The sequence below is a fragment of the Pelobates fuscus genome, chromosome 9, assembly GCF_036172605.1.
Source record: "Pelobates fuscus isolate aPelFus1 chromosome 9, aPelFus1.pri, whole genome shotgun sequence".
Taxonomy (NCBI): Eukaryota; Metazoa; Chordata; class Amphibia; order Anura; family Pelobatidae; genus Pelobates; species Pelobates fuscus.
The window spans coordinates 41297344-41324677 of NC_086325.1; the positions used below are offsets into that span (position 1 = coordinate 41297344).

Below are 27334 nucleotides of genomic sequence, written 5' to 3' on the forward strand. Positions count from 1 at the left end.
AGGTTGTGCACACATTTACAAAACCATTCTTTGAAAACTCTTCTGATGTATACACACATTTGGAAAAATTGCAGGAATCCTATCTAAGGTTTTTGTATTTTATCATATTAGAAAGGTACAGTTTTGGAAGCTTGAGTAGCATTGATGTAAGGTTGTAAATATTGCAATCAAATCCTATCTTGGTGTGTTGCATTACTAGAAGATTGTGATATTTGAACAGAGATCATAATAATAGAAACATGTATCAGGTTAAATTTAACTTTGCAACAGTTGTGTAAAAAGGCGCCTGATACTTATTGGGGTAGATCAGAAATTACAAAGATCCACACCTATATAGATGGTCAACTCTTCTCTGGATCACCTGTATTAAAATCGCTGCTTTTTATTTTTATCTTTTGTTTTTTACAGTTTTGTTTCATACATTGAGGCTATATGTTCACATTTAGCCTCAGAGGAGTACCAAGGTTACCTGATATCCAGGTCAGATGTGTATGTTGGCAACTACCTTCCTATGCACAGACACACAATTACACAAAGTCACATACATACCTTGACACACAGTCACACACATACTCAGTCGCATAAAGTCACATGCGCACAGTAATTTACAGTCCTATACTGTCACTCACATCCCCGCAGTCACATTTAGTCACAGTTACATGCACATAGTAATTTACAGTCATATACTGTCACTCACATCCCCGCAGTCACATTTAGTCACAGTTACATGCACATAGTCACACATTCACTCACACAGTCACTTACAAGCATACAGTTACTTACACGCACAGCAACATACACACAGTCACCCAAAGTCACATACACACCAGCCCCACCCCAGCTCCATTGGCACCCTTCTGCATAGTTTAACACATAAATGAAGACATCAGAATCTCATAGCACACTGTTACTATTTTCTGTAAATGTACTGCATTTTATTTAGACACATTTTAGAGATCAACTGTTTATTCACGTCTTTGATCACTACCAATGGGACTTATTCCCAATTCAAATCAGATTTGAAATCATAAGAACAGAACACTCATGAAATAATATTGCAGTGTAGTTCATACAAATGTGAAGGTTTGGGAGATGAAACAACCTTCTGTTTGAAAGTATGTTACTTCAAAGAATTGATAATAAAATCTATTTGATTCTGCTTCCTGTGAATACCCTACTATTTTGGCTATAATCTCCTAGAAAATTCTAGGATATGTATACATGGATATGCCAAGAATCTCTACACTTCATGAAAATAAAAATGTACAAATACTTTATCCAACTTCCTACATTAATTTAGCGATTTCTGTTAAGAACTTTAGTTCATATGAATCACTTGCCACATGCGATTGACAAGTCTGGCTGCATAGTATTACATAGTACAGTTGTACAGGATGCATGTAAACAAGATATATGCTTGAGGGGTTCTAGTTAGCAGGACCTAGTAACAGTATGATATAAAGCAGATCTATTCACTGAGAATAAATAGGCCGATGAACACTCTTTTTGGTTTTTAAAATATGGCTAATAATAGTATAGTTTACTTTGGAATCTAACCCGAATTGCTATTTAGTTATTTGAACTGAAATTACACTAATGGGTGATTTTTCTATAGTGAATGCAGCATTTCTTCAATAGACCCAAGGCAAACTGTTCACCACACTTTTATAAATGAAAGGATTACTCAAACTATCATAACCTCTACACCAGGCTTTAGTAATTATGATGTCAGCAGTACCTTGATCCTGGGGGAAACGATGTAGTAACAATCCCTTTACCTGGGTTTCTTCTCTTTGCTGGTGATCTGCTTCCTGGCTTCAGCAAAGCTGAAGTCACTGATCTAGTCATCATTTATTGGCTGAGAGATATCAGCCAATGAATGCAATTCTGTGCGTGAAAATTTGCATAAAATTGATATTAGACGGCCCGGAACTCTTGCTGGAAGTAGTCAGCATGGGGGTTAAACTCTCTACGTTAAGCATTTCATAGTGAACTGCTTCACATACAGACTCCAGGCACTATGACCACTTCAAATCACTAGAGTGGTCATGGTACTAGGAGTCACTTTTATTTCCCACGATAACAATGGGCTCTTATAACTTGTACTAATTTTTACATTACCATGAAAAAGCTAGAACAAGTTACCCTCTCTCTGGGCTTTCATTCCTGGAGCTAAGAGAGGAGCCTTCAGAGTAACTTCACTGTAGCATTGTGAAGGGTCCGGACTATGAGTGTTTTGGTACATTGCTGTGTTGTCTCAAAGAAATTGAAGATGATATGAAAAACCGACACTTTCTACTGTATTAAACCATCAGTTTATTAGTACATGGATCACAAGCTGTAAGCTGGAAACTTATAGAGGTTTAGAACTGATACATAAAATGGGGAAATAGGGTGTTACTATTTAAACTATATATTCCACATGCATAAAATTTGAGTTCAACAATATTTGACAAGTTTGCATATGCAATAGTTTCACTCACGCAAATATTTGAAAATACATTGAAATATATATTGTAGTCTATTAAAAAATAAAGTTCTTATTTTTTCCTTTTTAAATCATTATGGATAAAGACAGCACCTTAAACAGTTTTATGGATATTTTAGCATTCCAATAAGGCAGCTGGCTGCATGTTTTAGAAAAGTGTCATCCAAAGCTGTCAACAGGACCCACCAACAGGCCATAATATTATGATAAGCATGTTTTAGCATAGAGTTTGTGGCTCTGTCATCATCATTGAGAAACCTAAGCACCTACAGGGTTACCTTCACACAATGGACAGTCATTGGCTCCTGAAGAGGTTTTGAAGAACCATGTTTTTTGAAAATATCTCTGTGATTCACAAGTAAATCCATCAAAGCATCTGATCAGAAGAGAACAGTAAGACCTTGTTGTACCTAAGCTGAGTATGACTGAATCTAACGAAGAAAAGATGTGCATGTTTAATGGTAGAGAGAAAAAATGCCTTAGAGAATATACACAAAGGCAAACACTATATATGTGACTCTGCAATAGGTGATCAATACTTAATAAAAAACCCTTGGACATAAGAGACAAGGCACATCACTCCTAGCCTAGGTAATTTGTTTTGACAATTTATAAAGGCTTTGTTTTATTTTGTAGCTACTAAGTATAAAAACATGTCATCACCATCTCAATGTAACTAGGGTAATTTTGTGGCAGGTAATTAATGGTAAAAGAAAAATGGAACAGCTTGCCTTAGAATATTACTTCAATAGTACCCTATAGAACTGATGTTAAAATATTTAAGGATGCAATGTTTTCAGCATATATTGGTGGCAGCGGAGTACACTGTTCTCGTTTAGCACTGAGTTAATTAATGTATCCATAAGCATATCAGGTCAGGGGAAAGTTACCATGTACAAAGATTTATCATAATATATTTCCATTTTAAATTTATATTTTTTTCTAAAATCTTACACAAAACATTGCAATAATTGCAAAAAAATTGTAAAAATTACATTGTAAGTGCAGAATTATAAAATAAGATTTAAATAACTGACAAAATGTATTCCTTCAATTTTTAAGTTCCTGAACTAATAACTTTGGTTTTATGATGGTATTTCCTTAAAACCTATATCTTTGACAATCGTGGATTATTCATATTTTTTGATGCCTTTCAGAGACTGCATTTTTTTTAATTTAAATTTCTATTTTGTTGATTTAAAGTAAATGATGCTTTACTTCAGGCCACAATATGCCATAATCCACAAAGAACCTATACTTCTACGAAATCAAAGGTACGACAAAAAAAATAATTAAACCACATTTGTGAACTACAACAAAATAGATCACGTGTGAGCCCCAACTATAAAAATATCCAAAGAAAAAATATATATATATATAAAGAGAGGTTGCACGGTGCCTTGTGCGCACAAAGCGTTAATAAAGATATCTTCTGATGTGTGCAATATTTGCATATGAATATTAGATCTATGCACATAATACATATTACACGTTTCAGTGTTTTGTAAATTAATATTCATTTCATCCTTTATACTAGTAGAATTGTAATATATTAATTCCTGGATACATTCTTTAAGAATTTCAATTTATCTGTAAGATTTTTCCGGCACCGATACATGTAAGCAAGATGTTATATTAAACTTTACATTTCTTAACACTGTTTATGGAATTGTTAATGTTCTTGTAATTTCCAATTTTTAACCCCTGCTATCTAGAAGGGCTAACAATACAAGACCTCTCAATATCCACTGTAGTCCTCGGATATTGAAGTTGCTAAAAGCAAGTCTCTCATATTTCCTATTTTAAAAGTTCTTTTCATTTTCCGTGACGTTCCAATAATCCTGATTTGAAGTCGTCGTTTCCCGTTTCTTTGTTTTGCATTTTGGGAAATTATACAGGTACCATTCGGCCATGATGGCGGGACCGTGACCTTTCAAGAGCAGCTTGACGATTATCTGTAACATAAAGAAAAGCAAAAAGCAAACTTATTAGGAGGTAGAGAACACACATCTCTTTGTCAACAGGTTTTCAAACAGGCTTTGGAAATGGATATGTAAATCGATAGGGGGGAGCGAGTCTGGATCAGAGCAAGGTGTAACACCGCAGCTGCCAGTATTGGTTCAAGAGTTCCGCAATCAGCATTAAATTAGTTTTCTGATCAGAGAAGCTGGGATGATAAAAGCATTGGAAGAATGTGCTAACACAGTTCCCTTGGCAATAGCAGAATACAAAACAAATTCGAAGCTAAGTTGTCATTCTCTGAGGTAGCTGTGCAACTTTGTCAGAAGACACTTCAATTACCTCTCAAAGCGTGAACACAGAAGGTGGCAAAATATACAGAAAAACTTGAGAAAGACTCCTTGATGTTCTTTTAAACCTGAGGAGCAAAACCTTGATTTTAATTTCAGAAACGAGTACTTTTTCGTGAGGGTTACTGAAGGTAATTCTCCTTATGTTCTGCTCAAGGTAAACCATTGGAAGCCTCACAATTCAATGTTTAACCTGGACTCCACTCATTGTTACATTTTTTAAATGCCAGAGCTCTAGACAAGATGAGCACATATACCAGTTTAATAAAGCACAATTCAATTTCTGTATTGTGCAAAACTGAGCACAATTATGGAAATACACATTATAAATGAAAAAGACACCCGGTTGGGATTGAAACAGTAATGAAAAAAAGTCCACCCGTGTAGAAGGGTCCAGAAGTTAGGATCCGTCTCACTGGTGGAGGTACACCTAGCTGGACACTCCAGAGGTGTTCTGGGACATAACCCCTATTCAAAATAGAAGAAAGAAAAATACTCAAATAGTTTGGAGAAAATCCAGACTAATAGAGTATACACTGGAATATAGAGGAGATAAATATGTGGTAGAATTAGTCAAGTAAATGGTGTTATAGTATAGGTATAGGGTAGAATAGTCTATATAGTGCAATCAAGCCAAAATGGCTCACCTCTTAAATATCCTAGTCTTAGAATGCTAACTACTAAAACTTATGAGTAGCGACCGACTAAAGACTTTAATTATCAGTATACATGGTCAAGTCTGGTGGCTCTGAAAAAAAACAATAAAATAGGTACCGTATATACTCGAGTATAAGCCGACCCGAATATAAGCCGAGGCCCCTAATTTTTCCCCAAAAAACTGGGAAAACTTATTGACTCGAGAATAAGACTAGGGTGGGAAATGCAGCAGCTACTGGTAAATTTCTAAATAAAATTAGATCCTAAAAAAAATATATTAATTGAATATTTATTTACAGTGTGTGTATAATGAATGCAGTGTGTGCGTATGAGTGCAGCGTGTGTGTATGAGTGCAGTGTCTGTATGAGTGCAGCGTGTGTGTGTATGAGTGCAGTGTGTGTGTGTATGAATGCAGTGTGTGTGTGTATGAATGCAGTGTGTGTGAGTGCAGTGTGTGTATGAGTGCAGTGTGTGTATGAATGCAGTGTGTGTATGAATGCAGTGTGTGAATGCAGTGTATGAATGCAGTGTGTGCAGGGCCGGTGCAAGGATATTTGCCCCCGCCCATATGTCCTGACCTCCCCTCCTCCTCCCTCAGTGGTCCTTACCTCCCCACCCCCGTGTTCCTTCACCCCCCTCCCCCAGTGGTCCTGACTCACCCCTCCCCTAGTGGTCCTTACTTCCCCCTCCCCTCCCCTAGTGGTCCTTATCCCCCCCTCCCTCCCCTAGTGGTCCTTATCCCCCCCCTCCCTCCCCTAGTGGTCCTTATCCTCCCCCTCCCTCCCATAGTGGTCCTTATCCCCCTCCCTCCCATAGTGGTCCTTATCCCCCCCTCCCTTCCTCCCATAGTGGTCTTTATCCCCCCCTCCCTCCCATAGTGTTCCTTTTCTCCCCCCCTCCCTCCCATAGTGGTCCTTATCCCACCCCCCTGCCTCCGATAGTGGTCCTTATCCCCCCTCCCTTCCATAGTGGTATAGTGGTCCTTATCCCCCCCCTCCCTCCCATAGTGGTCCTTATCCCCCCCTTCCCTCCCATAGTGGTCCTTATCCCCCCCCCCTCCCTCCCATAGTGGTCCTTATCCCCCCCCTCCCTCCCATAGTGGTCCTTATCCCCCCTCCCTCCCATAGCGGTCCTTATACCCCCCTCCCTCCCATAGTGGTCCTTATCCCACCCCCTCCCTCCAATAGTGGTCCTTATCCCCCCCCTCCCTCCCATAGCGGTCCTTATACCCCCCCTCCCTCCCATAGTGGTCCTTATCCCACCCCCTCCCTCCCATAGTGGTCCTTATACCCCCCCCTCCCACAGTGGTCCTTATACCCCCCCCTCCCACAGTGGTCCTTATACCCCCTTTTTTTATTATTTTTTTTATTATTATTATTATTTTTTTTATTATTATTTCTTATTTTATTTTTTTTTCGTCCCCCCTCCCTGCTTGATACATGGCAGGGAGGGGGGCTCTCCTTCCCTGGTGGTCCAGTGGCAGTTCAGTGGGGGGGAGAGGGGGGCTGGCAGAGCTGTACTTACCTCTCCTGCAGCTCCTGTCAGCTCTCTCCTCCTCTGCGCCGTCCGTGCAGCTCCTCTGTCAGCTCACACTGTAAGTCTCGCGAGAGCCGCACTATGACCCCGCGGCTCTCGCGAGACTTACACTGGGAGCTGACCGAGGTGCTGAACGGACCGCGCGGAGGGGGAGAGAGCTGACAGGAGCTGCAGGAAAGGTAAGTACAGCTCTGCCAGCCCCTCTCCCCCAGTCTGTATTATGGCAATGTAAATTGCCATAATACAGACCTTGACTCGAGTATAAGCCGAGTTGGGGTTTTTCAGCCAAAAAAATGGGCTGAAAAACTCGGCTTATACTAGAGTATATACGGTATATAGCATTAACAGAACAGGTAGCTAGGAGACTGGTCACTAGACAGAACCTATATGGTTATTGGAGTATTATGTGGCTAAATACTATGCTTGTAAATCCATAAGTCTGTATCTAGACAGCCTAGAGACACATTACTCAACCATACTAGTTATTATAACAGGTATAATAGAAGATATGGCTACTGCTATCTTGGGTAATGGACAGTAATAGCACTTAATAGGGATTACTTATGTCCCCTTCAATTCCAGTACCGCTTAACTGTACCACTATAATGAAGAAGAGATGTAGGTAGCAGGGCTGTTATGTACCAGTCTGAACACAGTCAGAATAAACTTTTGCAACGAAGTGTATAGTGACCAGATACGAGGTGAAAGTAAAGTAAGAAATTAAAGTGAATCTATGTGCAGAACCATACTTAGGATGTTGGTTACCTGCACATAGTGATAGACAGCCCTAGTGAGAAAAGATAGAGGGGGAAGAAAAGCCCGAAGCGCATTTCGGTGCTTATTGTGATGCACCTTCGTCAGGGGATAACAGGAGACTGGCTATTAGTCTCCTTTTAAATGCATTCAAGCAACCCCTTATTTAGGTTGGTCCAATCAGAAACCAGTATTATGAATGTTTTGGGTGCCAAAGATCCGAGTGCTCATTATGCTAATGAGCTGAACAGCATCTACCAATCGCGCTGTTCAAGCTCTGACGTCAGTGTCAGCAAGTGTTAACACTTAGGAGAACCAGATCGTATTGTGCTCTGTCATATCTATTAGATGTTCAAGTGTAATAGATATGTCGGATACACATCATTGTAACATTTAATCAAAATTATAACGATATGTAGTGTACATCCAACAGACACATAGTGCTGGGCACTAAATATCGTTCTATTAAAGTAGATGACTAGTTGGATGTTGGGCTGGGGAAAGATGTACTTTCGTTGAGAGGATCAAATACCTCTTTGAATAAATTAACCCTTTCAGTGCCGCACTCATCGTTAGCATTGTTAGATGCCCTTCATCCATATGACGAAATTATCTAATATTTATTCCTTATAATAATACAGTTAAGTTCCAATTTCAATAGTGCTTGTAGGTATCACTTATTGATTCGGATACATATAATAGTAACAATTCATCAACTTATCAAAATATGTAGAGTACATCCAATGGACAGAGAATGCTGAGAACTGAATCTCGTTCTATTACAGTGGATGACTAATAGGATGTCTCTTTGAGTAGATTGAACCTTTCAGTGCTGCGCTAATATTTAGCATTGTGCGATGCCCGTCGTACATATGACGAAATAATCAAATTTTTGTCTCATATAATAGTACAGTTGTGTCCCGATTTAAGAAGTGCTTGTTAATATCACATTATTTCATTTAGATCACTAGAGTACAGTGGATATTCACATTTATATTCACCCTTTACGTGCCAAAGCGCCTTCTATCCCGTGCAATATCTTGTTGGATCCATAGTAACAATATAATTCTATGAGGATAGTTCAAATAAAGACTTCGAGCTAAAGTAATATCCAGAATGTTATGACACAACCAGGTGATACGTATCAATCATGAAGCCTATAAATAGTCACGGTAGCAAATTTAAATATGCTACACTCTCGGTGCTCATCCAATGTACTATAGTGAAATCGCTACTATGGATGAATGCCAAGTGATTTAGGAGTTAATTAGACAGGGGAGCTTCAATAGCTGCTGTAAAGATTATTACGTCTTGCTGAGTGGCACTTGTAAGATATTTCGATCTGGACTTGACTTACAAGTCACCTAGTATATTAAAAAGGTTGACGAAATGGCGCCAGGAATCTGTATTAACAATACTAGGACAAAAGGAACAACCATGGTTACTGCTATGTGTGTTACCCAAAGAAAGTAATAAAGCTATACTAAAGACTATAAACATATTTACAAAATATACAAGATTTACAATGGATATGATACAAAATTATATACAGCGTACTACAAATAGGTGGATTCTGAATTTTTTTTTTCATAAATTAAACATGCACATCATCTATCACTATGTGCAGGTAACCAACATCCTAAGTATGGTTCTGCACATAGATTCACTTTAATTTCTTACTTTACTTTCACCTCTTATCTGGTCACTATACACTTTGTTGCAAAAGTTTATTCTGACTGTGTTCAGACTGGCAAACAACAGCCCTGCTACCTACATCTCTACTCCATTATAGTGGTACAGTTAAGCGGCACTGGAATTGAAGAGGACATCATTAATCCCTATTAAGTGCTATTACTGTCCATTACCCAAGGTAGCAGTAGCCATATCTTCTATTATACCTTTTATAATACCTAGTATGGTTGAGTAATGTGTCTCTAGGCTGTCTAGATACAGACTTATGGATTTACAAGCATAGTATTTAGCCACACAATACTCCAATAACCATATAGGTTTAGCCACCAGACTTGACCATGTATACTGATAATTAAAGTCTTTAGTCGGTCGCTACTCATAAGTTTTAGTAGTTAGCATTCTAAGACTAGGATATTTAAGAGGTGAGCCATTTTGGCTTGATTGCACTATATAGACTATTCTACCCTATACCTATACTATAACACTATTTACTTGACTAATTCTACCACATATTTATCTCCTCTATAGTCCAGTGTATACTCTATTAGTCTGGATTTTCTCCAAACTATTTGGGGATTGAAACAGTAAACTGGTAACTGTGATTTTTTTCGTCTTGACTCGCTGGCTCTTCCTAATTTCCTTTTGTTTTGTATAATCCCCATCTGTAGTCGGACTGTGACTGCACTCGTTGATTGCTCAGAATAGAGATAACTTCATGTAAGGTTTAAATTCAAATCACCAAGCTGCCCTGGTGAAAAAGGACTTGACCAGAAACATGTCCAGCCTTTTAGTCCCCATTCTGCTATTGTTAAGGCAGCTGGCAATAATTTTTCTTTTTTTGGTTTTGATGTATTGCACTTTTTTTTTTGTTTAATAAATGTAACTGGAATTTAATCCTACCTTTGAGTTTTCTCTATTTTAGACAATTTAACAAGGCAACCACATTCAAACCACTGTTGTAGATGATTACATATAGGTTCTAATACACTAAATTTCATAAAAAAAAAACATGTCTTACAAACCAACAATACATTGCAAAGTGAACCTAGCGAAATGTCGGATGGACATTTGAAATGGTAACAATATTTGTATTTGCATATCATTATTTTGCATGGAATTATGGGAAAATAGAGAAATTTTGTTTTTCTCTCCTACATTTTATCAAAAGATTTGCACAGCACCACGTTTGTGTTGGTTAAAAAGTGGGGATTATGCATAACATATATTGTACTAGTCCTTTTATGTCTGTTACGCAAGAGTGAATAAATGCCTTGATGAAGCTTTAGCAGCACAGAGTCTATTGATACAATGATTGGGTGTGCAGAACAAGTGTAAATCGTCAGTGTATTTTCTAATGTAACTTGCATTAAAAATAGATTTGGCTCCTCAGGGTACATACAGATTAATTAAACATTATCTAGTAAAAAATGAAGTGTTATAAGCCACTGAATATTACTTAAATATTGTTTCATTATACATCATCTGGTTCCTATAATAAATGCAATTCGAAAGATTTCTGTCAGTGAGAGAAATAATTGCACATTGTACAAATGTTATCTTTCAACAAATATGTATTGCAATTTCCATTAGCAAGTATTGCTATGTGAAGAGCTTAAAACGCGTGCATAAACAACTAAGTGATTTATGTATTTCTCCATGAACCTGTATGGTGACATTGTGGGTTTATTATGAAGAGAAATGTCCTTACAGGACATTAACAAAAATCACTACAATTTCACGGACAGTATTAGTTTACAAATATTGGCTTTACTTTTTCTTTTTCTGTAACAATTTTTTTTTTTCTTTTAAGACCTGAAGGCCAGAAAATGCAGAAACTGATTTGAACATTACACATCACAGTCTGTTTAACTGACAGGAATTGCTCAAAATAAGTCCGGCTTATAAAGAAACACAACGTTTCGGGTTTTTAAATAAGTTAGTGCTTTTAAAAAAAAAAAACATAACCCCCTCTCAAACTGCAGGAAGCTTTAAAGTCTGAGAAAATTGCTCTTTATTGAGCTATTCAAAAACATTTTGAAGGCCTATGATATACATACAAATGCAATCAGAATGAAATGTTTTCAGAATTTAAGGCTGGTAAAGCATCATGGGAAATATTGTTACATCCGGGCAAAATAAAATATAATGTTACCATGCCAGGTTTTGTCCCCCAGTTTTTTTTTGTAACTTACATTTTTTATTAGAATCAAAAAGAAATAAGGAAAAACACAATAAAGGGGTGTGCAGGTACGCATAAGTAATCAAGTTTTTTTTGTGCTCCACACAGGGCCATATATAAGTGTACAAAAATAAGCATGCAGGCGCAGGTCTGACAAACTTTGAAAGCGATATAAACTAAATTTTAACAAATCCCAGTAAAGCACAATATTCAGAGGTCATGGTAAAACAGAATCTAACTGCTATACATCATACATCACTTTTCCAAAAGTCTGCAGTCATCAATAAGTAAACATATAGTTATCCCTTTCCATATCTTCCCCAAAAGGCCCCAGTTATTAGTATGGTCTGGTGTAATAAGCTGACGCTCTTCCCAAGGGAAGTTAGTTCTCCATTGCCTCATGTTTTCTCCAAAACATCAGGAAAGTACTACTGACCAATGACCTGAGACCATGTCCTAGGTCTGTATGTCCTCCTAAGCATCTCTCCACCTCTCATCTTGACATACCGAAATCTGAAAGGAACTCAAGAGTCTTTGAAAATCTGCTTGGTATGTGACTGTCAACCAATGTGTCCAAGTTTCTACATATAATTGGGTATGCCCCTCAGCGGAAAATGTCAATTCCTCCATTTTGTCAGATGACATATTGCGTCCTATACCACAATGACAAAATCTTTATAGGTAGTTTCTTGGGTTTTAGTGGCCTAAGTGCAATAAGAAAACCAAGGGATTTTACCCCACTGTTTTTCAGTGAAAGTCTCCCCACTTTTCCATTTTTGGGGGTGATTGGAGATCCTGTAGGAGCAGGGAGTATAAATAGAAAACGGCATGTGATGGTTGTCGCTCAAAAGCTCAAACGGGGAGTCCCCCAGTTTTATACCAAACTGTATAGAAAAAGTTTGATATAAACATGGACTTAGTCCGTGTCCAGGGATTACCACTCCCCCCTTATAACTGGCAGCATTGTTCAAACTGGACACCATTTATTGGCTGAGAGTGATCAGGTAACCCACTCCAACACTTTCAGTCAATCAATTTCATCTTGGTTGGACAAAGTTGACACTTATATGGAAGTGTCTATTGAAATAACAATGTGGCTAATATGAGGGCAGTCCTTGCATGCTGAGAAAAGTACTAGTTTATATCAAACTATTTCTAAACAGTTTGATATTAAACCAGGGGACCATGACAGGGTACACTAAGCAATGTAACCACTACAGCAGACAGGAGGAGTTGTGTTGCTTGGAGTTCCCTTGTGAATGTTGTGAATATATATGTTTCCACTCAAACTATTAGCCTACTAGGAGAAAAATATGGATTTCATTAAAACAAAACCTCTTTTTGTCACTTGTTTCTTCAGCCATTTAAAGTAATGGCACACTCTTGAGTGTGGTGCAATGTGTGAGGAATGTAGCGTGTATGTGTGTGTGTATAAGGGGTGTATTGTGTGTGAGGAATACAGTTTGTCTGAGTGGTGCAGTGTGTTTGGGGTGTGTAGTGCGGGGGGTGCAGTGTGTGTGTGTGTGGTGCAGTGTGAGTGTGGGCTACAGTGAGTGTATGGGGTGCAGTGTGTGTGTTTAAGGGGTTCAGTGTGTGTATGTGTGGGGCAGTGTGTGGGAGGGATGCAGTGAGGAGTGATGTGTGTGTTTTGGGGGGCAGGTGGGAGCAAATTGAATTACTTTTTTTTAATCAAAAATTATTACATTTGTTATTCCCCCTCCCTTCTTACCTTTGCTCAGGGAGGGGGGACATTTCTCAATCCCTGGTGGTCCGGTGGAGAATCTCCAGTGGTCAGGTGGAAGTGAACTCTAGCCTGAAGATCCAGCATTGATCTGACCTCGTGAGAGGAGACCCGGCAGAGCTGCAGGCTGAGCACCCCCAGGTCCTCTCACCCCCCTCCTGCCAGCTGCCAGCAATGTGCCTGTGGGCTGGAGGGAAGATCTCTGAAGGCACATAGCAGGGCTGGCGCTTGAATAGCACCAGCCCTGCAGTGGAGTGCCGGAGGTGAGAAGAGGGAGAGCTGTACTAGTTTCTCAGGGGTGGGGGTGGGGGGGGGTCAATTGCCCCGTTGCCCTGCCCCTGGATCCACCACTGGGTCCACACTACGTAACATTGTCCAAAATGTAAACTGCCAGGTTGTAGAATCTGTACATGGATTGATAAAATCTGGGCCTGAATGCTTAAAAAACAAGGCCCAGATTTTAAATTTTTTAACTATTTGCCCCCCAAAAACTAATACTAAAACAAACAAAAAAAACATAAAAAAAAAAACAAACGTTGCTAATAAAATAAATGTATCACACATAAAAAAAGGAAATCCCACTACTTTTATGGTCCTGGTGCTGGCTACCCCCACAATAGTAAAACAAAAGTATGGTCCATGCAGTCAATCACTGCACTTGTGCAGACAATTTACTGGACAAACAAGGTAAGGATATTTCAATCTCCAATGACAGCTCAGTCAGAGCACTGTCATCTCTCAAGAGGCTTGTAGGGGACTATGAGGACGCTATAACCACTTCAATGAGGTAAAGCAGTTACACTGCCTAACATGACCAATTAAGGATCAGTTAGAGAAATTGGTCAGGAGATAGTGTAAAGCATTAAAGGATAGGGTTGTTGACATCGGGCAAAGTCTAACCCTAATGGTTATTGACAACCTAATGAACTAGGTGTCTCATGTCTCACCCACATCACATTGCTGTGTGTGAAGTGTGTGGGTAGTTTTGTGTGTGAACGCTGTGGGTCCAACCTCACCACAACATTTGCAGTAAATAAAAAACAAAATTGACCCACTTGCTATTGATCAGAATGGGGTGTTTTCAACCCTGGTGGTCTGGTAGGCAGAGCACCAATGAGGGGAGAAGATCACTGTAAACATTCTTTAATCCTAGTCTTGGACAACAAGAGGTCACTAAAAATTATCTGCACCCACATGGGGGGCTCAGGAATTCTGCACCTTAGGTGACCATCTAGGTTCACGTAAAAGAAGGTCTGGCCTTCATTGTAAGCAATTTATTCTACAGGATCAGAGGAAAAATGATCTAGCTCTAAAGGCAGTCCATCATTCACCTCTGAGGTTGGATCTTTCATTTCGGCACACATTCATTTCTCCTTGATGTCTCCATGTGTAATTTCATTGAACTAAAAAGATGTAGAATCAAATGACACATTAGTAGACATCAATAGAATTAAATGTGAACATTTTTAGCACTTTGAGATTTAAATCTACCTTATTTGTAACACAAAGCACAGTTTAATGGGTGTATTGCCAGAGCCAAGCAGGTTTCCTGTGAATTATAGTAGAGTTTCAGCACCTTGTTATTTTTCTAATTTGGATCTCTAAAAAATACAAAGAGCAGTCTGCCTGTAAGGTCGATAGGCATAGCAGCACTCAGTCTAGCACTACTTATATATCATCAATATTTTATTCACATTAGTGTACAAATGTCCCTCAAAAGTTTAACAAAATTTAACCAACATTTCTCAATAATTCAAAAGTATATCTTAATGATGTGTGTATAAAATAATATATCCTCGTGTTTCTCATGTTTCGGCATTATAAGAAATTATCTCACCAACAAACAGGTAGACAATGAGACTGAATGGTGTATTAATAAATACAAGTTTTTAAAGTATGGAAATACAAGTTCTGCAGCAGAATATACCATTTGACATTTTAAGGTATCCTCAAAGTATTGATCTATAGTTTAAAAAAAAAAAATATATATATATATATATATTATATATATCCATAATATGTTTCATACAAATATATTCCAGATCTGTTTGTTTATATGGAGCGAGAAATAGATTAGGGAGTTAATTGCTTGAAGGAGGAAAAAAACAACAGTGAAACGTGTTGACTGTTTACAAGAACATGGCCAGTTGCAAGATTTGGCTGATGAAATTTTGACTAGATATTCCATCAGGACCCAATAGACACAATCTTCCCTGATACATAACCTCTCTAGAGATGCTATTGAATTCTAAGTAAGGGCACACAAGCCTATGTAGATAATCCTCATTAACCACTTGCAAGTTAGATTGACGAGCTAAGCAATGATCCCGGATGCTCTGCTGAGCACTTTGGGCTCGAAGGGGTTAAGGTGTTGACTGAAGAGTGTGATGGAGATGAATAAATAATGACAATGTGGATTCTGCTATGTGGAACCAAACACTTCAGGACAACTGTGTTGAAATAGAAGGAAGACAAACTGTATCAAGGATTAAATCTACACTGCCACCTAGCATCGTATACTCAGACTGTGGGCTGCAGGATTTTACTCTGTGCATCCAGGAGCTGCGAAATCTGCTAAATGTGTTTTCTTCTTAACTCTTTATGTGCTGGAGGGCAGCAAATATTTCTTAATGGCATGGCTTGCCACGGAATGATTCTGTGACCCATATGTGTGTGTGTGTGTGTGTGTGTGTACGTGCAAAATATTATCACAGTATGGTTTATTAGAGTTTATTACATATAAGTATAATTTTACATTATCTGTACATTATGTTTAAGTGCTGACCATGTTTTCTAATAAATATGGTGGGTGACATGACATTGCACATTCACATTTTTTAGACACGGAGAGCAACGCAAGGACCCTAAACTCAGGACAGCAACAGCACATGCATCTCCCAACCTGCATGTGATTCGAGTTAAATGGCTGCCACCATTAATTCAAACCTTCTCTTAATATACAGAGAGACAGTGCAATTCTCTCTCCCTATCTGCTCTCTCAGCATATCAATAAAGGGAGAGGATCTGACTTAAAAGCATCTGGTTAATCTGTAATTTAAAATAAGCACACATTTGTTAAAGGGACACTCCTGGCTATAGAACTACTATAAATTAGGCTAATAAGCCCAAGGAATTCTCAGTTAACCTGTGCCAACCACATTGGTCAAAAGTGTCACTGATAATATGTGTTAATTATGTATTCTAAATGTGGCTGGGGGGGATTTCTAGATGAATCCTCTGAGAACAGATTTTTATGATGCAAAAGCAGTCATTGGTCCTTAAGTGGTTAACATCAATAAGCACAAGTATGCAGATTTAGGAGATATATGTGCATAAAAGTTCCTACAGCACAGGGCTACATTAACTTTTTTAGAGCCAGGAATAGTCACATCTTGTATCATGACAACTTTAGCATTCTGTTGGTGCTGAAGAGATTAAACTACGAGACTATATCCCAGTGATTAATGTAAGTAAATATTCAGGGTTTTCAATGCAATAAATGGTGATCACTAGTAAAAAAAAATCCTAATATTCCACCAGGACTGTCGAAGAATGAGTCGCTGACCTTGCTTTATAAACATTTTGGCTAAATAAATGAACATACAAACAAATTAGCCTTCCTACTGTTTCTGATCAGGCATTCTTGTTCCATCATCTCTGCTTATTTATACAGTTTCTACATTATTTTAGACACATTTTGTAGTAAGACTGACAGCTATCCACCTTATGGTACATGCTTGGTGCAAAATTAAAAATAAGCAAACAAAACAACAACAACAAAAAAACCACTCGTTTCTGGACTATGATGATTAGAACATCCTCAGGCCATTAGAATTACATTTCTATATGTTTTCCCTACATTAGTGTTGTCCCCTTGCACCAGAGATGTCAGGGAAAATAATCAATGCTGTGAGAGAACTATTGATGCCCTACAAGCTGCATGTTATATTCTCTCCATATTAAGTGATACATAAGGCAAGCTCACTTTAAATACGTATCTCAATGAATTAGTTAAAGGAACACTGTAGTGTTAGGAATGCAAACATGTATTCTTGACACTATAGTGTCTGTGTGGCTGTTTATGTTCCTGACCCCCTATTAGAGCAGTCTCACTGCAGCTGGTCCCATGTGACAGTGCCTACATGGCTGAGATCAAATGTGATGATCAGATCAATCAGATCCTTTCCCATAGGAAAGCATTGGAAGGCTATTGCACATGCACTGCAAATTGTTGCATTGGGGAACATTCAGCATCTTTATGTAGAGTGTGGAGACACTACACACCAATGCTTAACACTGTGCAGAACTGGACTAGCAAGCACCTCTAGTGACCATCAGAACCTAAATGGTTTCTAGGCACCAATGTAAGCATTGCCTTTACTCTGAAAAGGCAGTGTTTGCATTGAGAAGCTTGCAGAGACATTTTATAGACACCAGAACAACTGCATTAAGCTGTAGTGGTTTTAGTGACTATAGTGTCCCTGTAAAGGAACACTCCCAGCACCATACAAATTACAGCACAATCTGGTGTCTGTGGTGCCAGGAGTGTCCTGCTCCCCCTCCCATTTTAAGTAGCTATGCATTTTTCTAAAAGTTTGAATTCTTACTGGGGGCCTGCCAGACACCACTCTCGACATCTACTACCTAAGCAAGAGTTTCCGTCTCTCAAAGGCAAAAAGGTTGACTACTTACAATGGGAGGATGCCAGGACACTCCTGGTACCATATCACTACTTTCCTCTCTAGTGGTTATTGATTTTAAAGTGTTTAGCAAATTGTTATTGTCAGTTCTGTGCAGTTTTTCTCAGTCATTCACATGTTAAATCATTAGTGTTCTGATGCAATGGATTTACATATGCAGTTCGATGGACAGTTGGGTTCAGCAATGTACCCATCAAAGAAAAGGAAGAAGCCACTACGTATGCATTCCCTTTAGATAAGGTCTAACTAATGGTTGTCTAGAGGTTGCTCTTAGTGGGTAGTTTCTATATGCTACTTGCTATCAGTCTCAGATATATGGGATTATTTACTAAAATCAAACTAAATAACAATACTTTAGTAGTAGACTTTCCCATCAATAAATTGATCCAACATGTTCATGTGACCTTCAGCTCTGAAGAGAGGCTGAGCTGCAGCTCTTTGCATGTAAGTGCGTTAATTTGGAAATTGCCGCATATAGCAGAGTCACAAAGAGAACAGGCTGCTATAGCTTATATTAACTTATTGAGCAGTTCCACTCATACTGCTTGATGAGTGGAACTGCAACTGGTGGTTAAACTTCATAACATATAAATTCTGCTAGACATGGACTTATTGAATAAGATAAAAACCCTTAGACCAGAATAAGATGCTCTGGATTGGTTGAACCTCTTCCTGATCAGGGGTATGCCTGCTGCAGCATTTACTTCTTCAGATGCTGCTGTTTTGGGAAATTAATAAAAAGGAGGTAATATGTATTATATATGTAGCACATTTAAGGACCACTCTACACTTTAAAATAAAACCACCACCAACAACAAAAAAACAGGTTAGTAGATATAGCCCGAGTGAATACATGCATACATATTTTTATGCATGTATTCACTGAGAGTATAGTCTAAAGAGATTACAAAAGCTGCAGTTTTTAGGACTACAGCCTTTGTAAGACCTCCTTTTTTTCATGGAAGAGACTTTTGGTCTCTTCACAGGGAAATAACCAATCAGAGGCTTTTCATTGAGACGCCTCTGACTTGGTCCCCACATGAACACGCCTGCCAGCTTGTGCACGCGTACACGGCAGAAGCTGGGGAGCTGGTCTAAGGTCTGTGAGGGAGGGGGAGGCAAGGCATGTGCAAGTAGAGTGTGTCTGTCACTTCTATTAGCTCGGGGAAGCTAAAGGAAGTAGGAAGGAATCTTTCCTGGCTGTTTGATTGACAGCCAGGTGGGAGTTCCCTAGTTAATTTCTCACAGAAATCACCTTTGTAAACAGGAGTTAACCCCTTAAGGACCAAACTTCTGGAATAAAAGGGAATCATGACATGTCACACATGTCATGTGTCCTTAAGGGGTTAAACTAGGGTACTCCTCACACAGCAAGCTGAAGTGCTTTTGGGGTTTGGAGTGGTCCTTTAAGAATTGGGTCCCTTACCTTAAAGAATGCAAAACACAACAGAGGATACAACAGGACCGAATATTTTTTTTTTTTTTTGTGTGTAGAGCTCATGTAATACATCCTTAGCATTACATACATGAATCTGAAACAGCTTAGTGCATCTTGACCAGTTTTTTTTTTGCAATTAGATTGAAAAACATTGTGAGATCCTTTGTAACATGTTCCTCAATAGATTAAGATATGTTTATAATTCTAGAATCCTCTCTTTTGTCCTTCATACTGGATCATACTTCCTTACACTTGCATTTCTCTCCTTGGAACGCTTTTTTGCCTTAATCTCCCAACTGCTTTACTAGATAATGCTTTCTATGCAATGTATATCAATGTTTTAGGAGACTATGTCACAAACCACATTGCATGGCAAATATGAAATAAAGAAAACCTTGATATTAAAAACTGCCGCAAGATATATACACACTACAAAAAAAAAAAAGTCTCGGTCAGCTTTATACAAAGTTACGGATGCATGAAAAAGAAAAAAAGGACATCAGGGATTCTCTGTACAGGACAACAATTGAAGAAGACTTACTGAGCATTCACTTTCATTTTCTTATGCATTTTTAAGCATGTATTTCAATAAGTCTGAAATCTGACCTACTTGGCATTTCTATTCGAAAGATTGCTGCATTGGAGAAATCATTCAAAGCCATTTCCTACTTTTAAGTTCTTACTGCTCTGTAGAGTTGTCTCTTTAAGCACTCTGTGTGGTACTAGAGGAATTTTCTTGATTTTTAAGGGACACTGCGGGGATGATACCTATATAAAATATGTATTGCTTTTTTATTATTAAAACTATACTACTGTCTCTTTTGTAGCAAAATCAAGTGCTTTGATTTTGCTACAATGTTTTTTTTCTTTCTGGTTTTTGCTTTCCTCTAACTGGACATTAACTCAGGTTTTGGATGTGATAATGACTTAGCATGTACATGGGTATGACATCATGCATAGGGATACTCAGTCATTTTTCATGAGATAATGCAGACATGCTTGAAAGTCCTCTCACTGAGTTTAAATAAACAACTCAAAACCAGTGAGACATCCATTCAATTTTTGCATCAGTGTGTATACATTACATTTTTCAATTGAGTGGAAGTCTCAGGAATACAGGTCTCATTTTCATTTTAGGCACCTCATCAATTTGTCTTTGATTTTGAAGCTATGAAACTGACCTCATGAAATAAAGATTGAACATCATGCCACCTAAGATGCATTCTGTTGGTTCCTGTGGTTCCTTTAAGGAATGAAAATTCCTATTCTTGAATTATAGAAAATGTTGTACTATATTCTAACACAATGCATTGCTTCAAATGTGAAACTGAAAAAGGCTTTGGATAAACTGCACTTTGTCACAACACTCGGTTTTCAGAACTTAATAGATGATACAAAGCAAATGCCTCATCTTTCTTTAACTAAATACAAAGGGGCATCTTGAAATGATTTATTACCATACCATATCAATATCTTTTTATGATTATTTGGGGGATTTTCCTCTAACATCAGCTACCCATTGACTAGTAGATTAATTTCTGTTGGAAATGCAATTTGTCCAAATGTTGGCCAATCTGGTGATTGGTTAAATTCACGAACTCGAAATGTACCTAAATCCCAAACCAAACGAGCCGCACAATGGCCGAATATTCATTTTGATTTGTGATTCGGAATTTCACCCATGGCACCAAAGAAAGATGATTGATGAGGAAAAAAGTAATTGTTGACTTGATGACTAGTGGACAGTAATTGATGACTAGTGGACTGTCACTAAATGTTGATTTTACTCACAGATCAAATGAGAAATAGAGGGGAAAGCACCAGCAAATAAATCTATTTTTATACATTATATTATTAAAAAATATATCAAGTAAGATTGTTTTTTTTACTGCTCCTCAAGACTGTCCCTCTACATTTTCTCACTTGATCTGTGATTAAATGGTGACAATCAGACCCCATCCTCTGTTTGATTATTTTTATTTGTTTTGTTCAAGTGTTTGTTTTTAAATTTGTTTTATATGCTTCCCATTTTTTTATGTTTAACAAGAACTGTCAATAATTGTACATTAAAACATTATTATTAATTGATAGATAGAAAGAGAGGGGTGAGTGTAGTTGGACTAACCAACTCCCACACACTCCAAATGGGTTACTAGAGGTATATAAGGGGCTTAACCCCAAATAATGTCAAAGGAAGAGAAAAATGTGAAAACTGAATGTGGAGAACACTCATATACAATGAGTGTAGACCAAATTTGCCTTCAGATATATATACCTCAAAATTGTGAAAGTCACATATAAAGGGAGGGGAAAACGGGGGTAAACCTTTATTGAAAAGACAAATACGATTAAAGTTAAAAAATGGCCACAGAAAATGGCCACAAAAGTGCCAATACACACTAGGACCTAAAAGGTGGGCCAATAGGGTATCGTAGAGTAGATTTTAATGAGGAGCCAAAAGCTCCAAGGTATAAGTATCTAAATAAAAATCTGAATAGAAGGGATAACAAGGAGGGGCAGGAGAGAAAAGGCAAACAATATTCATATAAGCACTATAGACCCCTATAACCGAGGTATTAACACAAAAGTTGTGTATATAGCACTATATACATGAGAGTACGTAAACTTGTCCTAGGGAGTAAAAGGGCTGTGGTTACTGCCGAGGGCAGGTGTATAGAAAGTGGGATACACAGGAGCGAGGGGAATGCTCCAACAAAAGGAGACACAGACTTACTACTACACAGCGCAGCTAGTATCCACACCTTACCCACATACCACACAAACGTCTCAAAACTTGCCCTGGGCTAGCTGTCTAACTCACATCTGTGAGTGTCAGAACTAACTGCTACTTCAAGGCAGCCTCAAGATGTCCCTAGCCCCCCAGACAATACAACATGCAAAAATATATCGAAATCTCTCCCACCCCTTAGTAGATAAACCACATAGCGAAAATTTCCAATATTCAGAATGTTAGCCCATCCAGATAGGAAACATAGAGGTGTAAATAAAATATTGAACTCAATCTTAGGAATTAGCATCGGCTCAAATCATTCCAAGTTAAGAGTACAAAATCTAGATGTGAGCATCGGCTCAAAATGAACGCTCAACGCGCGTTTCGGCGTATCTACACGCCTTTGTCAAGAGCTGAAAAGTCAGCGGGCTAGTTGCCGGTTTTGAAGGGGAAGAAGTGCTCCCATTGGCTGAAAACCGCCAATCACAGTGCAAGGGGCGTTCCCAAGGTGCCCCACGTGGGTTCCCTAGCAAGTGCCCTCCCAATGGCGGAAAACCGCCAATCAGAGTGTAAGGGGCGTTACAAGGTTACACCACGTTTATCATGTTCCCTCCTCCCTTAGGTACCAGCCACTCCGAGAGAAAAAGGGGAGGGGCGGGGGAAGAGAGATCAAAAATCCGTTTGGGTCCAGAGTTATAAATAAGTATGCCAGTGGGTCCCAATATTATTCATGCTCACCTTGATTAAAATCGCATTGGATAACTGTTAAACCCGATATATATAGGGCCATAAGGGAAGTCTCGATGTACAGGTAATGATCCAAGATAAATCTGCATAGCGGAAAATCGGTGGAAATCTCCTAAACTGTGCTAATCGAGCCGAACCTCAGAAAATGTATTAATTAACTCCTTAGTGGATTTAGTCTTTTGAGGTGAGGACGAAATGGCTCAGTATGGTGCCTGATGTCATCGATCTAATGGTATATAAAGTTATGTACCCCGGTGGGTATCTAATATATAGTGTGAGCAGTGTTTAATATACTGGGGAGACCAAAAGTTTTTATAGATATTCATAAAGAATGCACGAATGTGCAACAATTTTATTGATAATGCACACAAAGTGGGTGTTCCAAACCCATAAACAACGGATACATAGTGTTGTTCCCATATTTACTATTATTTGTACTTTTGACAAAAAGGTGATAGTGGTAATCGGAAAAGAACCAATAGGGAATAAGCCGAAGCTTAAATATTATATTGCCAAAAGACATATATGGGAGGAGGGAACCAAATACATCCCGGTCAACCATAGTCCCACTGGTTATAGTGAGAGAAGAAAAATCCCCCCTCCTCCCCAAAAAAGAACCAAAAATATGATGTGTACAGAAATTCTTATAATAAAACACTAAAATTGCATTAATTTGACGGGTCTTCTATCCAAGAAGGTATATCTGATGGGGACGTTAAAGAGAAAAAGGAAAAAGGAAAAAAATGGAAGATAATAGATAATAATAATGAATAATAATAGGTAAATGAGAATAGATATGAGCATAACATATCGTTCAATAAAGTAGTATTTCTGAGGATAGACATGAACATAACATATCATTCAATATAGTAAGATTTCAAATTAGTAAGATTTCAAATACTGGGTTCAACTAGGAATTTAATCGCCACTCCAAAAGGTTATTAATGTACAAAGTTAATTATAAGACATATATTTTCTGTGGCCATTTTTTAACTTTAATCGTATTTGTATTTTCAATAAAGGTTTACCCCCGTTTTCCCCTCCCCTTATATGTGACTTTCACAATTTTGAGGTATATATATCTGAAGGCAAATTTGGTCTACACTCATTGTATATGAGTGTTCTCCACATTCAGTTTTCACATTTTTCTCTTCCTTTGTTATTATTAATTGATATAATGCCAACAAACGTCACAGTGACGATACATTGATTTTAAAGTGGTAACAACCAAAAGTTTTGTTCACAGATGAAGAACGTTGCCTACAACCTTGCAGTCTAACACTTTACACAATTTATGTGCATAAAGAAAGGAAGGGGCAATGCTCATAGCTGCTTACAGTCTTGTTGAAATTCTACAGACCATGTAGGCAACCTATGCACATATACACAAATAAACTGCTATGCCTTGTAATATAAAGATACCAAAATATGCTATAAATAGTTCTATGCTTCTGCATCACAAACAGTATGTTTTATTGATCGCCTAGCACCAACACACTTAAAAATAGGGACATATGTAAGATGCAGATCCATTTGCCTCTCTGCATTACATAGCACTCCATGAATGGTGCATACACAATTTGTGTTCAAGAAACAAAACAAAAAAACTATTATTTTCAAAATTTCAAATAGGCAAAGAGAAAGTACCACAACTGTGAGATAAGGGGCAGAGGCACTATCAAATTTTTTTTGAGGATTCAGCTTTAATTTTGTAACTGGGTGCAAGGGACAATTAGTTTTACATTGCCAAGATCCTCCCTTCTGAAAAACTATGATCTGATAATTCTCTGAAACAACAAACCTTAGGTTTTTAAAATACAAGGGGGCTTGAGTCCCAAAATAAGATTGGATTGATGAATTGTGAACATTGAGCATCTATATAGGTATTACAATCTCACAGGAAGTCAGGACTAACGCCTGGACATCCAACCGCTGACTGCACTTCATGGGCCAAAACAAAAGGCTTGGCAATTATACATCTTCATGAATAGATCAATCATTATTCTAGCTCTGTTGGCAGGTAAGCCTTTAACCCCTTCCTCCCCCTAGAGCCCGGCAGGAGGGGGGAACCTATTAACACTATAGTGCCAGGAAAATGAGTTGTTTACCTGGCACTATAGTGGTCCTTTAAACATGCACTCCTCCAATGACCACCTGTGCACTCATGCCAAACGATCCTGCAACATCGTGAACTGACAGTTTGCCTTAGCCTTAGGATGGAAGAAAAAAGAAGTTAGTTAATTTAACTTTGTACATTGTGTATCTTTGCCCATGTCTTCTCCTTGCGTTAGTGAAGAAAGTTTAAACTTTCTTCGCTCAAGTTTTACTTTCTTTTTTTTTTCTTATACGTAGTTACATCCTTCTGAATGTATTGACTTCTATCGTACATTTTATCATCTGTCTAATGCTGATATGATTGAAGGATTACAGAGGTTGAGTATTCACCAAGCTGTTTAAGCCAAGAGTCCAGTCCACAAAGTATCTTATAAAGAAAACACACATCCCTCGGCCTAATAGCAGTGCAAGCCAAAATAGATTGACATTGCCAGCATCTGCATCTATCCTGTTTGCTTTTGTCATTTTTGTTTCCAATGATATATTATTTTTTAAGTCAAAAAAATTCTGACAAGTGTTTCTCTAAGCCCCGATCGGAGAGATGTTGTGACATTGTATCCTATTCTGCTTCCAATAGCTTCAAGACACATTCAGACGATAAGAGTAGTTAGCTAAATACAGAAATCACTGCATGGAATGAGAACTTTTCCAAAAATCTTTTTGATTTAATCACCTAATATTATCCCTTTGATTTGAGCTCCCGGTGGGTAACGCTAACAAAAGTTGTTTTTAACCTGCCTTTAGAGAGCTGTGAATATACTAGAATGACTCTGGTCTCAACCCATTTGAAACAGAGATCAAAATACATTCTAAGTGCAGAAAAATGCTTTTTTCCTTCAGCAAGATGTGTTATATTAGTCCTTTAACCCCTTAAGGACACATGGCGTGTGTGACATGTCATGATTCCCTTTTATTCCAGAAGTTTGGTCATTAAGGGGTTAAACAAAAATCAATTTAAAGCTTCAGCAGATTATTTAGGGATAGAATGAGGTGTTACAGTGTTTAAACATATATTGTATAATACTTTACATTTTTGTTTACAGGGAAACTACGTACTATAGTATATTTTTCTTGTGTGGGTTATGGTCTAAAGTGCTCATGTAGAGAATAAATCTGATGAAAAAAAAATATATAAAAGCAGAGCAAGCATGAAAATTTCCCAGGAAACGTGTTGAATGGAGACAAGGCTGTGGTGCTTGCATCACAAAATAGCCACAGTCTGGGGGACCTTGTACTATTTTTTACAAGTTTCAAAGTAACATTTAAAAATTATTTTCACATTAGAGTCTTTCCCTTTTTAGTCAGATTGTTGGGTTCCACCGTAACCCTGAAAAAAAGATTTACTATCCTTTCTTTTCTCACTGTGACTGTTTTACCAGAGCAGTCACCCCCCCCCCCCCCCCCCTCCCCTTCGACTGAGATCATCAATGCCGATGATCTCAGCCAATCCAATGTATCTCCCTAGGGAAGCACTGTGAGGATACTATGTATACATGGCAATCAGCATCTTCTCAGAGATGCATTGGTGCAATGCAGTGTCTTAATGTTCATCACAGCAGTTACTCTAGTGGCTGTAAAAGTGACAACCAACAGAGGTTGGCTTTGGGAACAAATGTAAATGTTTACTGAGATAGACAGTCTCTTTGGATCAGTACCACTGCATCTGCCTGTATTAAATGAATATATTATCTATAGCATGTATTAAAGGCTCACTATAGGGTCAGGAACACAAACATGTATTCCTGATCCTATAGTGTTTAGCCCGCCATATAGGTGGCTTAAAACTCACCTTATTTCCAGCACTGTGCGGGTTCGCTGACGCTGGCTTGGTCCCATTTGTGACATCCCCATAGGGAAAGTGTTGGATTGGCTAAAATCAGCATGGGGTGGGGCCAAATGCCATTTTGGCCAATCAGGACCTCCTCATAGAGATGCATTGAATCAATGTATGCAACCCTAAGCAACCCTGTGCTCAGGAAGCCCTTCCAGTGGCCATCTAAGGAGTGGCCACTTGGAGGTGTCCCTAGGGGCAATTTAAGCACTGCCTTTCCCCTGAAGAGACAGTGTTTACATGAAAATGCCTGAAGGGAGCTGTTATACGCACCAGAACAACTGCATTAAGCTGTAGTTGTTCTGGTGACTATAGTGTCCCTTTCAAAAACGGTGATCTCTGGGCATGTCCAGTAAAAGCAAACAAAACAAAAAAACAGAGTCAAGAGCTTCATTTTATTGCCAATCCTGAAAGCC

At 38.4% G+C, this 27334-nt stretch overlaps 1 protein-coding gene across 4 annotated transcripts in view; it reads right to left on the reverse strand.

Moving 5' to 3' along the window:
• Positions 1–3496: 3496 nt before the first annotated feature.
• DIAPH2 (diaphanous related formin 2) overlaps positions 3497–27334 on the reverse strand; it is a 1045110-nt gene continuing 1021272 nt past the window's right edge. For all 4 annotated transcript variants that reach the window (XM_063431883.1, XM_063431882.1, XM_063431880.1 and 1 more), the window contains one exon: positions 3497–4443. In XM_063431883.1, the coding sequence (XP_063287953.1) occupies positions 4379–4443 (65 nt within the window). In that variant the 3' untranslated portion in view covers positions 3497–4378. The remainder of the gene's footprint in view (positions 4444–27334) is intronic.